The sequence below is a fragment of the Camelus bactrianus genome, chromosome 7 (assembly GCF_048773025.1).
Source record: "Camelus bactrianus isolate YW-2024 breed Bactrian camel chromosome 7, ASM4877302v1, whole genome shotgun sequence".
NCBI lineage: Eukaryota > Metazoa > Chordata > Mammalia > Artiodactyla > Camelidae > Camelus > Camelus bactrianus.
This window is the reverse complement of record NC_133545.1, coordinates 12,722,182-12,735,559: the sequence shown is the minus strand read 5'-3', so window position 1 is coordinate 12,735,559 and position 13,378 is coordinate 12,722,182. Positions and strand designations below refer to the sequence as shown.

The following is a 13,378-nucleotide window of genomic DNA, read 5'->3' as shown; positions in this document are numbered from 1 at the left end:
ATATGAGATTTTATTAAAGTATAGTTCACTTGTACCACTAAGTTTATTAAAATAAGGGAAGGAATGTAGCCAGTGAAGCCAGTCATAGAAATGCAGCTTGGATAGTCCCGAGTTCTCCAAACATTAAGGTAATTTGAGCTTTATTGAAAGTAACAGCCTAGAGGCTGTTAGAAGTGACCCATTTACATGCACTTTTGTACTAATGGATTATTAAATTGATGGTTTGTGAGAATTTAGGATAGAATGCAGTAGTCATGAAAAGTCCACCCAGAATTATCATGCTAGTAATTCAGGGTAGTCATCCTCATTTCTTTGCCTTTTTTTTTTTTCTTTTTTCAAGTGGACTTCAGGATAGGTAGATAGGTAAGTTACATTTCTGTTTTTGCAAATCATGTGACAAAGTGTGCTTCCTGGTGGAATATTTACCTAAGTTCACGCCCAACTGGCCAAAGAGCTGGGAACAGTGATACTGACGAATCCTGTGGCTGCCTGAGCAGCAGTCCAGCGGAGGACCACAGCTCTGTGTCCAGTCCTGGCACGTGGTGCTAACCAGCTGAAGGCTTAGAAGACACACTGACCAAATTTCAAGTGAAACAAAGAAGGAATGGCCAAGGTGACAGGAAATGAGATTTGAGTGCATGGGTATATCCTTGGCCCATCCACACCGAGAACAATCACCCCGGTGCTCTAAGCCCTTATGTGTTGTTGAGTAGAAAATTCTTTTTCCCTGGATTTCCCTCTCCTGATCCTCCCTCCAAGAGTCTTGGCAACAAGGAACAAGGGGAGGCTCTCGGATGCTCCCATAGCCCTGAGCTCAGCCCAGAGCTCACTCTCTTTCACTCATAGAACTGCCCTTCTGCTTCTCAAGACCAACTCCCACACTGGGGCCGCTGGGGACACTGCACTTCCCTTATCCCCCAGAGCATATGGGGTTGGCTTGAATGGAGCTCATGGGGGGAAGTCCAACAAAGCCATGCACCGCTCCAACATCGGCCAACAGCAACCCAGCCTGCCCACCCTGCTGGGCTTCTCCAAGCACCTGAATGTTTCAGGGCAGTTAAGAGATTGTTCCACTCAGAATAGAAGGCAGGGCAGCTTTTTACAGCAATACAAGTTAGGTAAATGGAAAGCCCTTCCAATGAATGGGCCCTAAAGGGTCCAAGAATCAGCTGTACACAGTGATGATTCATGGGGAAAAGAACCGTGTGGTTTCCATTGACCTGAACCTCAATATTTGCCTGTGTTACGTGTCTTCTCGAAAAGTCAACATGTACCTTGCTTTGCGACTGATGTGCAGGGAACTGATCCATTTATGATTATGGGATTGCACCTGAAATGCTTTTCCATTTATGGAGCCGCCTTATAGGAGAGAGGCTGATGGGGTGGGGCAGGGAGGCAGGGAGAGAGAGACAAATAAGAAGGGACAGTGTAGGCAAACCACGCGGTGCCCGGAGTAGTTGAAGGGATAGGGAACGACCGTCTAGTTGATGACGGCGGATCTGGGGCAGCACCTGCTGTCCGAGTGTTTGGAGCACCTTCACGTGGAAGAAGAAAGAAATGAAACCAGCCAAGGGTTATCAGAGGGAGTCAGATGCCTCAATAAAACAACATATCTTCTAACAAGAAGACCCACATTTTATAACTTTTCCTAATGCCTTAGGACTTTACGAGCAAAGAGTGAGTTTTATGTAATTGTTAAAATTCATTCATTCACTAACTTATTCTTTCAATAAATTACCACATACCAGGCGCTGTTCTAAGTGCTGACGATACAGAAATGGACAGACCAAAATCTCCTCCTATCCCAGGAACTTATACTTTACTGTCAAAAAAGTAAAATCTAAACAAAATCTCCTCCTATCCCAGGAACTTATACTTTACTGTCAAAAAAGTAAAATCTAAACATAAGTAACGTTTCAAAATATGTTTTCCATCAGAAACACAGAACGATGTATCACGGCACGTTGCTTTAGCTATGGGGTTAGTCCAGAATGTGCACCATTTGGAAGGATTCCCCTCGGCATTTCAGGTTTCCAACCTGGCTTTTCAAACACCCAGGAGAGGATAAAAGGCCACGTGGGTGCCCATCCGGCTCCAAGGAGAACTCCACCCACGTAAGCCAGACTCTTGGGGTCAGCATTGTGGGCAGCCAAAATGAGACCCAAATTTGTTGAAGCTGGATCATAACTACGTGAATGATCATGACACCATTGTCTCTTTCTGTGTCCATGTTAGAAATTTTCCATAATAAAGATATCTTAATATTAAAAAAGCAAATTCCACAGTTGTTCTGTGTGGGCATTGAAGGCCTCTGAAAGTCAAGGGTTCCCTATATTGGAAGATTTAAGCAACTTAAGCAGAAAGAAATAACCATCCATCCAATGGTTTTCGTACTGAATAAGAAGTTGAAATGGATGACCTTAGGTTGCTTTTGATACTGAGATTCTATATTCTAGCGGAAGATCTAGAATGTAATTGGAACCAAGCAAACACGGATTTGGGCTAATTCCAGCATTAGTACATATGGACTGTGGTCTGTTTACATGCTAATGCTAACCAAATGTCACAAAATGATACTGATTCTCATTTCTAAGCATTTAATGATCATTTTCATAGTTATTTCATGGTATTTACTCTAAATCTTCTCTTATTTTTACTTCCAAAATAACCAGATTGCTTAAGCTAAAACAGATGTTTACAGCTATTGTGTTTTACAATACTGGTGAATTTTAGATCTTCCTCTTCAATCTTGGGTGCACCGAAGTTACATTCATAACAATGGCCATTTTCCCAGGAAGCACCACCCATCCCCTCTTCATCTGCAGCTAATTTAGGTGTGCTCCCTGCATGGGGTCCTAATCACACCTTTCTGATTCGCTCTCAGATGATTCCTCTCATCAGCCAAGCCTGTGACCTGCTCTTGGCCGATTTAAAGCGCTACGCAGAATCTGGGGACGCTTTCGACATCCAGAGGTAAGGCTGCTGCCTGGCTAAAATACAGATGAAAGATCGCATTTTCAAATTGCTACTTCTTATAACTGTACATAATTGTTGGACAATCACCTTGGGACCAGCAAACTATGGAAATGTTAGAAAAGCTCATAAGAGCATGGGTGGATGAAGAAGAAGACATGAAACCCACAGAAAATGTGCCACAAATGCAAACAAAGCCCAGGAAGGTGTGGCATGTTCAGGGAGCCCGAAGAGGGCTGTATTTGTAGACTTGCCCTCCAACTTCTGTAGACCCAGGAGTGGGCAGGATATGCAGAGAGGACAGGGTCCTGGGAGAAAGTCTGTGCATTTTTAATTCAAGAAACGCTGTGGCACACCTTCACCTAGAAGCCATGACTTACTGGTGGACACTGAATTTAAACAACTGATTGGCTTTTTGCCTAGTTGTCCTGTGCTAAATTACAGATTACTGCAGATTAGGAGTTGCATAGCAGATCACCCTGAAGCCAACTCACCCTTATTATCATTGTTAATAAAATAATAACATAATCATCACCAGCATTTACATTCTACCGTATTGTTTACAAAATTCTCTCCCATACATTCTCGCTGGTCCTAAGGTGCATGAGTTAAGATAAGATGGGCCCAGCAGTCATAAAAGCAAAGTAACCAACTCTTAAAACCTTCACATCTTCAGCCATTAGGATCAGATGAAATCACACTCAGTGAAATCAAATTATGGTTTCTGCTGTCACAGGGAAATGTGTCATCAATTGTAGAAATGTTTTCAATAAAAGCAGTCAAAATAAAAGAAGTCATTTAGAGATGTCACGTATTCCTCAAGGATAAGTCGTTGGTTATAGAATTTATGAAGAAGAGGAACTAAGTGTGTGTCTACATGAAGCCACAAAGATAGAACTTTTAATTATAAAAGGATATGAATACCCAGTTGCTAGCCTTTTTAGAAGTAAACGGACTACTGCTACAAGACAACAAAAAAGGATTATCCTAGCTTAAAATGGCCATTTGAGGGGCAGATTTCCTAGAGCCTAAGAGGTGAATTTTACTGGAGCTACTGCCAGACACTTTCCCTTCTGTTTGTTTCTAAAGTGCAACGTGCGTTTTTTGTAATAATACACATATGTTCACAAACCTGGTCCCAAAGTTTGTCTTGTATTTATCTGAGTGTGAAGGGCCCTGGTTTTTTGTTTGTTGTTCTTATGTAAGCTGTAAAATCATCAGGAGGAAGAGGGGGACAAAGCGAATAAAGCCAGATAATCAGGTGGTTACCTCATCCATCACAATTTGCTGTGGGTCAGTCAGTCATCAGACCTGGACCTTGGATGTGCTCTGCACAGCTTTGGGGTAAAGCACATAGGCTTTGGGTCAAGTGTTCTCCCTCCTTCATGGGGAGGAAAATGTAAAGTGTACTTCTTGGTATTTGACGGCGTCTGGTTTGAAGCTGCCGGAAGTCTCAAAGTTGAGTACGTGAGGTTCTCCTCCCCTCCCCCACCTCTGTCTAGATTCCCTCTCTGTTGTGTGTTTACATCTCCTCTTGAGTCCTGCAGTCACACTGCCAGGATGGAATCCCAGCAGCTCCTCTCCCTCTGCCTCTCTTCAGATCTGCCAGAAGCTCCCCTTCAGAAGAGGCAGACGATGGAGTCGTGCCTCTCCAGGAGCGCATGTGATGGGGAGGCCAGTGGCCGGGTCCTTCCCAGAAACAAACGGTCCCCCTCCCGCAGGTGCTACTGCTGCTACACCACAGACGTGGTTGCCAGCGTGGCCTTCGGCACCCCGGTGGACTCCCGGAAGGCTCCTGAGCACCCCTTTGTGACGCACTGCAGGCGCTTCTTTGAGTTCTCCATCCCCAGACCTATCCTGGTTTTAATCTGTAAGTACGGCGCCTGCCCAGGGTGGTAAGTGGGCTACAGCCAGTTGGGCAGACCCTGCGACATGGGGCGGGTGGGCCGGGCAGCTTCAGGGCTCAGCCCTTACCACCAGGAAAGGTCCCTTGGGGGTTCTCTGACATTGCCCTGTGGAGTCCTCCCTGAGGAGGCTTCATCTTCCTGGGACCGTCCAGGCTCCTCTGGCCACCAGCCTGGGGCCACTTATTACCATCACAGGTCACCCCGGCCTGGCTCCCCACTGCCGTCAGGAAAATGGCCGCCGGGCCGGGAACCAATCACCTATGAGCTCTAGTTCACTGTGCATCGGGCTTCAAGCAGAGAAGTCTTCTGAAGAGGATTTTGCTGGAGGGGATAAATGTGCCCATGAAAATGAAAGGCTTTGGGTTCCTGCCTTGGCTCCAACTTTTTAAGCCTCAGTTTTCTCATCTGTAAAGTGGGGTGGGAGGGGGAGAATGCCTTTCCCATAGGACGCAGACAAGCAGTAACTGCGGCAGTGCAGGCGAGCACTCAGCCCCAAGCATGCGGCCCAGCTCCCGACGGCAGTGTAGGTGCCACTGCTGCTCCACCACACATGGGTGACGAACAGATTACCAAACGCTGTGGAGACCAGTCCATTTATCTTATTTCTATTTTAGAAGTGAGTCTTACCCTCTGGCCAATTCTGGTATCTCTTTGCTTTTGTGGAAGCACTGAAGTGTTATTATTGTTACTGATTATCACCATAATTCCTAACCATTCTGCTGGGCTGGTAAATTCTGTTCATTCCTTGGTCAGTTTCATTCCTATTTCTGAGCCAATTTCCGTGGAAGCCCCGGGCACCTTCATCTGCTCTGCACTGAAATTGTAGGAAGAGTCACTATGAGGGTCAAAGCAGTGTCCTCCTTTGCCCCTCACCCCCTGCACCCCAGGGGGGTTGGCTACCCTTGTCATCAACCATGGAGTGTCCTGCCAAGCAGACGGGTCCCTTGTCCCATGGCTGCTGCCACTCCTCTCTCGGCCACACTGAGCCCGCCTCCCTGCTGTGTCATTTTGGTTCTGGCTCCCACTCTTGAAAATGGGCAGAGCCTCCTGAGGCCTCCATGGATTGAGAATGACCCTGTCCCCCGGCTCCCGCATGGTGCCTGTGCAAGCAGGAATTCTGAGAAGCTGAACTGAGCCAAATTCCCCAGCGACAGGCTTGGCCCCTTGGCCCAGGCCACGGTCCAGGAGGGGATAAGTGTCCCAGACCCAGGGGGCCTTGTCCCAAGGGCATGGCAACAGGGATGCAAGCTGTCCACAGCACAGCAAGGGAGGTGCCCACAGGGGACGAGGCCAGCATCCTTGTCAGCAGCTGCAGTGGCAGCTCTTAGGAACAATTTAGGTGTTAGCTCTGGGGAAAATGATCCAAAGGAAAAAAATGCAAATGACCAGAAAGTTAAAGGAAAAAAAATGCAAATGACCAGAAAATTAAGAAAGTGGATCAACTTACACCACTTGCTAAGACTTGAAACATGGCTTGCAATCTGTTCTTCCCTGATGAAATACAGAGACCTTGGGCCCTCCTGTCTAGGACCTGGGAAATTAACTTACAAGCATGAGATCGACTTCTTGAGGGCCAGATGGAAGTAGGGATTCAATTGTACAACCATTTATCGAGTGCTTACTACATGCAAGGAACGGTGAGGAGCCCAGAGGTGGAAAAGGACATCATCCCAGCTCTGAGCAGCAGCAATTCAGAAGGGAAGACAGGCCTTCAAATGACTAATTCAAAGCCAGGGTTTGCTTCCTGGCAACAGGCACCTAATAGCCCTGGTTTATTCTCACCCCCTTTTCAATGCCACTTTTGTTTTTCTCTTTCAAGTATCATTTCCATCCATAATGGTCCCACTGGCCCGGATTTTGCCCAATAAGAACCGAGATGAACTGAATGGCTTTTTTAACAAACTCATTAGGAATGAGATTGCCTTGCGGGACCAGCAAGCTGCAGAAAAGGTAACGTATTTTAATAGGACACAGTGTGGAAATGGAATGGAAGCTAATTTGGCATTGCCGTCTCTTTCCTCTCCCTCCCCTCCCAGCCCTGCACACCCAGCCATGCAGAGGGGCAAACAGTGAGCGAGTGGTGAAGGCAGGCGGGAAGGGTGGTGGGGAGAAGCCACACTCCGTCCACACTCTGACCTGGGGGAGCAGAATTAAAAGCTGCCCCCGCCTCCAAGCTCACGGGCCTCCCTGTTTCCAGCATCACACCCAGCACAGGTTACCACAGCCTCAGAAAATTTTCTAGGTAAATTGGCCCACATGTGCTTTTCATCAGCGTATTCTTTATATGGAACAACGGCAAGATGGAGCTTTATAGCACGAGCAGCAGCAGCAGCAGCAGCAGAGGGGAGTTCAGGCAGCTGTCACCCGTCTCACACTCCCTCTCAGCGCGGAGGGTGGAGGGCATGGCTAGGAAAGTCCTGGTCAAGGGCCGTCTCATCTGAGACCTAGAGATTTTTGCCTCCTTACACACTTGCCCTGTGCTCGGCACACAGTAGGAATCGAGTCAATTTTCCCTGATTGAGCTTGGCTGAGAAGAGAAATAGGAATTTTCAGTGTTGAGGAAAACAATGTCAATACTGGATATACTTGTGCATGTATAATGCTATTCTTTACCGGCCTCATTACAGTCAAGAAAATAGCTTCCAAGGAAAAACACAGGACTGAAATGTCTCTTCCTGAATTGACTTGTGTAAGACGTGGCTTTCAGAGAGTTTTCTCAAAGACTGGGCAGCTCAGGGGGATTACCAAAGAAAGGACGCGAGGTCCAGGCGTTGGCCGAGGATGAGACCAGGGGTCAGTTAGTGGCCAGAGGCACGGGCCAGCCGCAGGCAGAGCCTCATATTGCCCAGCCTCACCCTCTGGAGAATGTGCAGCAAAGGTGTCCTGGTCCAGAAGGTGGGGGAAGGTGGAAAGCAGCTCACAGCCCTTTGGCCCAAACCACTAAGAACGCAACCTCATGTCTTTGGAGGTGTGAGAACAATCAGCTCAGTGGTATCCCTGGCCCAGCTCCACCATCTGAAAGGACAGAACATTTTTATCCAGGTTTATGCTTCTCCGGAGTGGGGATGGAGGCTCAGGAAGAAGAGAGGAGGAAAGTCCCATTTTCAAACCTTAATATTCCTAAGAAGGTCTTCCCTCCGACGGTTCATCACACAACCCCACCCCATCCCACCCCCAGCCTGAAACCCACTGGTTGTGGAATCAGGCTGACAATTCTAAAAGTGTTGCACCAAATAGCTTACTCAGAGGTGAGGGGTTATTATAGATCCAATTACTGGGATTGCCGCGAGCTTTTTCCTTTTATAAACTCAAAAGCTATTTGTTTCAAACAATGAGTTGATCTGAGAAAAACCTCCCAACCACAAATCCAGGACTGCCCGTGTCAAGACAGAGCTATACGGTTACTAAGAAAACTTGCTTTAAACCCATCTAAACTCTGTAGACATTCCATCAAACAGATGTGTGTGTGCGCAGTGGAAAATGCAGCACAGATGTTAAAAGGTAAATATTTTTCTAAGCTCTAGCCGATGGGTGGATTAGACACCTACATCTATCAGGGTGCATATTTTTCTTGGGTATAATCATAAACCAGCACTGTTTCAGCCCTAAATGGGCAGTGTTCAAATAGCCTCAGTGATGCAGTGCAAATAAAAGAAACCCATCTACACTAATGCTCCTCTCCAGCGCACAGGCCCCAGAGAGCAGCCCTCTCCTCTGGCCTCTGAGCCGGAGGTTAAGACGGATTTCTGTAAGGCTCGATGGCCCTGTAGCAGCCTGTCTGAGCCAGGCTGAGAGGAAAGGATGCCAGCTCTGCCACGGGAAAAATCCAACTGTGTGGATGTGACTGTGCCCTCCCTCCCATCCTCCCCCTCCCCCCACCTCCAGCAAAGCCACAAGCCCGCCTCAGGGACCACAATTGTATTGCACTTGAGGAGTTTCAAGTCAAGAGAGAGCCTGGGGTCTCATCAGGGATGCTCTGGGGTCCTCAGCTGGCATCCAGGAGTCGAGGCAGCTGAGGATGCTCACCTCCCACACATGCCATTGTGCCCTGCCCTGGGACCAGGGCTGGCAGTCCTAGGGGTTGACCAGGCAACAGGAAGGAAGCTGGAGGAAAGCCAGTCCTGGCGGATGCCATTTGGAAAACAGAATGAGCAGGGCCAGGGTGGAAAGAGGCAGCCAACTACGGCTGACCCTGTGCCGTGCTCTCAGCTGTTCCAACCTGAGCAGGCTGGCAGGACACGGAGGTCTCGCACCCTTAGTCTCAAGGTTCTTGCCACCCACAGGCTTAGCTGAGAGCCTTGCTGGAATCTCAGCAGACACCTTCCAAGATCACAGATCTGGGAGGCACTAGAGCTGCAAAGGTCTCGAGATGCAAGTTTCTGGCTCGAAGTCGCAAGCAGTTGCAAGCAAGTCCAACACAGGCTTCCTCAAAATGTACTTACCTCATTGCATTTGTGGAGCTATTTACTGCACACCTAATGTGTGTTCAGCTCAATACAGGCATGGGGTTGGGTGCAGGGTCCTGCCCTGGAGATGCAAGCAACCCCATGTGATGTAACAGCCACCTTAAAAGATGGAATGAAATGCTAAATGTGTGCGACATAGACTGTGAACGCGATAGAAATTCAGAAGCCAGCGGACTGAGAAAATAATGCAACAAGTACTTTGAAATTACAATTTTTCCTGTTGGTGGCTCTGATACTCTCCCTTTTGCTGTTGAGTCCCTTAAACTTCAGCAAAGAGTGACGTATTGGTTGTCACTCATCATATTAAAGAGCTTTCAAAGATGGGGTGCACCAGGGATACACTCTGTCAAGGCTAAAGCAACATGTAAACGCTCCCACGGTGACAGTTAGTAGTAGTAAGAAAGACAGTGCAAATGGCCGATAAGGGGAGGCAGGGGAAGTGGTCAGAGAGCTCAAACCACTTAGGTGGGGTACGGGACTCCTGAGGGAAAAAAGGGGCCCGACACGAGGAGGCTAGGCCAAGGGATGCAAAATGCAACCTGGAGCCCCGGCAGGCAAGCTGCACCAAGGCTAGGTCCCCGCCCCGCCCCGCCCCCAGGCTCTGATAACTTCCCGCTGCGAGAAAAACGGGGCGCAAAGTAGGCCCTGGGTTGTGCGGAAGTGTACAATGGAGCAGAGGCTTCCGTTTAAATCTGTATGACGCTTCCTCTGCTTTATTGTTGGGAAGCCAACCAACCAAAACACAAACAGGGACAAAGTGAAAAGGGAAAGCCCGCCTGGCTGTCCCACCTCCTCCAGCTCCCTGTGACCCATTGGGCCTGAACGTTGCTGAACACTTTCTATGCATGGATGTACATAATTATATATCTTGTCCAGGTACTGTTTTTACAGAAATGAGATTCTATTGTGCATTCTCTGCTGCAGCTTGTTCTTGTTATTTACCAATCTGGCTTAACAAACGGGCTCAGCCTCTTGAACGGCAGGGTCACAGTCTGCTGCTTGCTGCGCTGGCCTCCGAACCAGCGCCCCACTGAGTGACAGACGGGGGTTCCAGGTTCTCACCATCTCAGACAACCCCACAACGAAAGTCCTCACTCCCATCAAGCTATTTAAAAGCTGCACGTGCACATCGTCTTTTGTGCCCCAAGAAGGCTCTCTTATGTGACTCTAAGGCCACAATGTACATTTTTCTTTGTTCCTTTAGAGGCGGAAAGATTTCCTCCAAATGGTCCTGAATGCCTCACATTCTGCCACCTCTGTGGGCGTGGAGGACTTTGACATTGTCAGAAAAGTCTTCTCCTCCACCAGATGCACCACGAGCCCTTCCCAGCCCCACCAGCCCAGAACCCTGTCCAAGCCTCTGACTGTGGATGAGGTCGTGGGCCAGGCCTTCATCTTCCTCATCGCTGGCTACGAGATCATCACCAACACTCTCTCTTTTGCCACCTACCTCCTGGCCACCCACCCCGACTGCCAAGAGAAGCTTCTGAGAGAGGTGGACGGTTTCAACAAGAAACATGTGAGTACAGTTGTCCAGGGGATTTTGTGCTCCTAGAAGTAAAATTTATTTTTGATAACCACTTCGCTAATATCGCATTCTAAGCTCCACGTGGGTACTGTGGTCCACCTTTTCCATCTCTCTGGGTTAGCAAGTAAAGTGGAATACTCAGAAAAAAAAAAAAAGCCTGTCACATGCCTTCACTATCTGGGGTGGTCCATGAAACCAGGCTTGGCTCGGAGAAGCCAGGGTCTTCATGGATGGGGAAGGAGGCGTGGTTCCCAGTGCTCTGACTGTGGAGTCTCCAAGCCCAGGGAGGTGGGTGTGAGCCAGAAAATGGAGCCAAAGTGGAAGGCAGAGGCAGGCAGAAGGATGGGCCCCGGCAAAGCAGGAATGAATACTGGTCGAGCACGGAGGATGAGGTCTGTAAATGGAGCAACGTGAGAGGGGGCCAGTCAACTCCAGGTCCAAATTCTGGATATTCCTTCTTGGTGGGACCCCTCTTGGCTGGACTGGAAACAAACTTTCAAGGGTGCTGAACTTGGCTACTTTTTCACATCACTTTTTCTGGACGCTGATGTGTGTACTGCTTTGACTTATGAGTTGTTAAAAATCTGTACTTTAAAAGGAAGACCACCATCATGGATTCCTTTCTATTACATTCTGATGTAATTCACGATTTGGGGAAGAGGCCTGTTCTGTTATTGGAACCATTAGAAATTTCTTTCATATATTGAGCTGAAAACTGCTTCCCAGAAAATTTCACTTCTTTATCCCCCTGGGGAAAGTAAATGCAGGGTTAGCCATTCTTTTAGGAACTGCATTAACCGTGTTACTAATTGTCTCAACTTTTGGCTCATCACAAGCTTATGATCAACTTAAAGTTCTGTGACGTTCTGGCATCTGCCAAGCAGAGTCTCCCCAGTCCGCTGTTTGTACCATTGATTTTTTTGAGCCTAGATGCAAGAGTTTATATTTATCCTTATTATTGCTCCAGTCAGTCAAAATAATTTTGAATCTTGATTCTGCCATCTGTCATATTAGCAATTCCTCCAGCTTTGTGTCATCTGAAGCTTGCTAAGCATGTCTTCTATTTCATCCAAGTCATCGATTAAAATGTTGAACAGGATAGGGCTTCCCTCCAGGTTGACATTGATCCATTAATCAATATTCTTTGGGCATGGCGTCTCAACAAGCTGTGAATCCAAATAACCCTACTACCCACTCCCACCACCCATCTCCTCCTGTTTCATACGTACCCATGGATTATTTTTCAGTTGAGGAGGGGAAGGAGGAGGAACCAAAGACGACGGGGGTACATTACTATAAGGGGAGCTGAAGGGTATATCTTTTAGGGTGCAGTTAGGGGCAGGTAACAAAACCCCAACCCAAATTGATTTAAGCATCCCCGCAAAAATGGAGAGAGGTACTTATTAATACAGATCATTGAGCATCTTAGGAATAGATGTGGCTTCAAGCAAATCTTTATGTAGGCTCAGAGATGTGCTCAGGTCCTAGTTTCTCCCCACTTCTTGGCTGTGCTTTCTTCCTTCTGGTCCCACTCTTGGCTGTGCCCTCCTTTCAAGCCCCAAGCAGCCTGCCCAGAGCATCTGGGACTATAGGCTTTCTTGCTCATAACCAATGGAGGAAAGAGTCTGTGACCCCAAATACTCAGCAAGAGTCATCAGGTTCACTCTGGTCGAATGCTTAGGTCACTGCCCATTCTTGAACTGGCAATTGTAGCTGGGGGCATGGGGGCATGGGTGGGCTTAAGTCAGTCAGTCCTGCTCCTGGAGTCAGCCATACCCATGTCACAAGACTGAGCACTCGGGAGAGTGAGCTCCCAGGGAAGCCCCGCAGCTACCCCAGGAAGGCCGGCAAGGCGGGAGAGGGAGTCCAGCCCCCTGCTCTCGCATAAACCAGAAGGCATGTCAGCCTAAGACTTTTAAGCACTTAGAGAGTGGTCAGCAGTGTGGTGGACACAGCAGTGGGTTGGAGATGGGGAAGCAGCTCTGAGAGATGGAAGTCATGATCCTTATCTTCAGGGAATTTAATTGCCAATTGAAAACAGTAAGTTATGTCTATTAAAACAAAACTTCCCTTCCAAATGAAATTCTCCAGGGCAAGAGACAGCAGTACGTAATCAAGTCCAGAACGAGTGGTATCATTCAGAGAGCGGCGGGGCTCTGGGAGTCTGTCCCACCAGCTCCACTGCAGTAATACGTGGTCGTGTCCATCTACCAGGACACAGGGAGGGCGCCCATAGACCTCCAACCGGAGGCCCTCGCGCACACAGCCCCTTACCTCTGACATGGCCTAAATGGACACGGCCTCGAGGAGGGCGGCACTGTCTCACCAAACCCTGGCCTCCTTCAAATCCCCCTAGCCTAGGATGGGGGCTTCTTTCCCCAGAGAGCCACCTTCCATGGGGCTGTGCAGAATGTTGTCAGGCACTGAGACCTCCTGGGCAAATAAACAGATTTTAGGATGGAAGTTTTCCAAACTTTAGTGTGCATAAAATCACCTAGGAAGAT

At 48.1% G+C, this 13,378-nt stretch overlaps 1 protein-coding gene across 2 annotated transcripts in view; it reads left to right on the top strand.

The window, feature by feature from the left end:
- Nucleotides 1–13,378, top strand: part of TBXAS1 (thromboxane A synthase 1) — a 141,959-nt gene that overhangs the window by 86,245 nt on the left and 42,336 nt on the right. For both annotated transcript variants that reach the window (XM_074366929.1, XM_010947466.3), the window contains 4 exons: nucleotides 2,885–2,973; nucleotides 4,695–4,843; nucleotides 6,700–6,830; nucleotides 10,551–10,865. In XM_074366929.1, coding sequence (XP_074223030.1) covers nucleotides 2,885–2,973; nucleotides 4,695–4,843; nucleotides 6,700–6,830; nucleotides 10,551–10,865 — 684 coding nt within the window. The remainder of the gene's footprint in view (nucleotides 1–2,884; nucleotides 2,974–4,694; nucleotides 4,844–6,699; nucleotides 6,831–10,550; nucleotides 10,866–13,378) is intronic.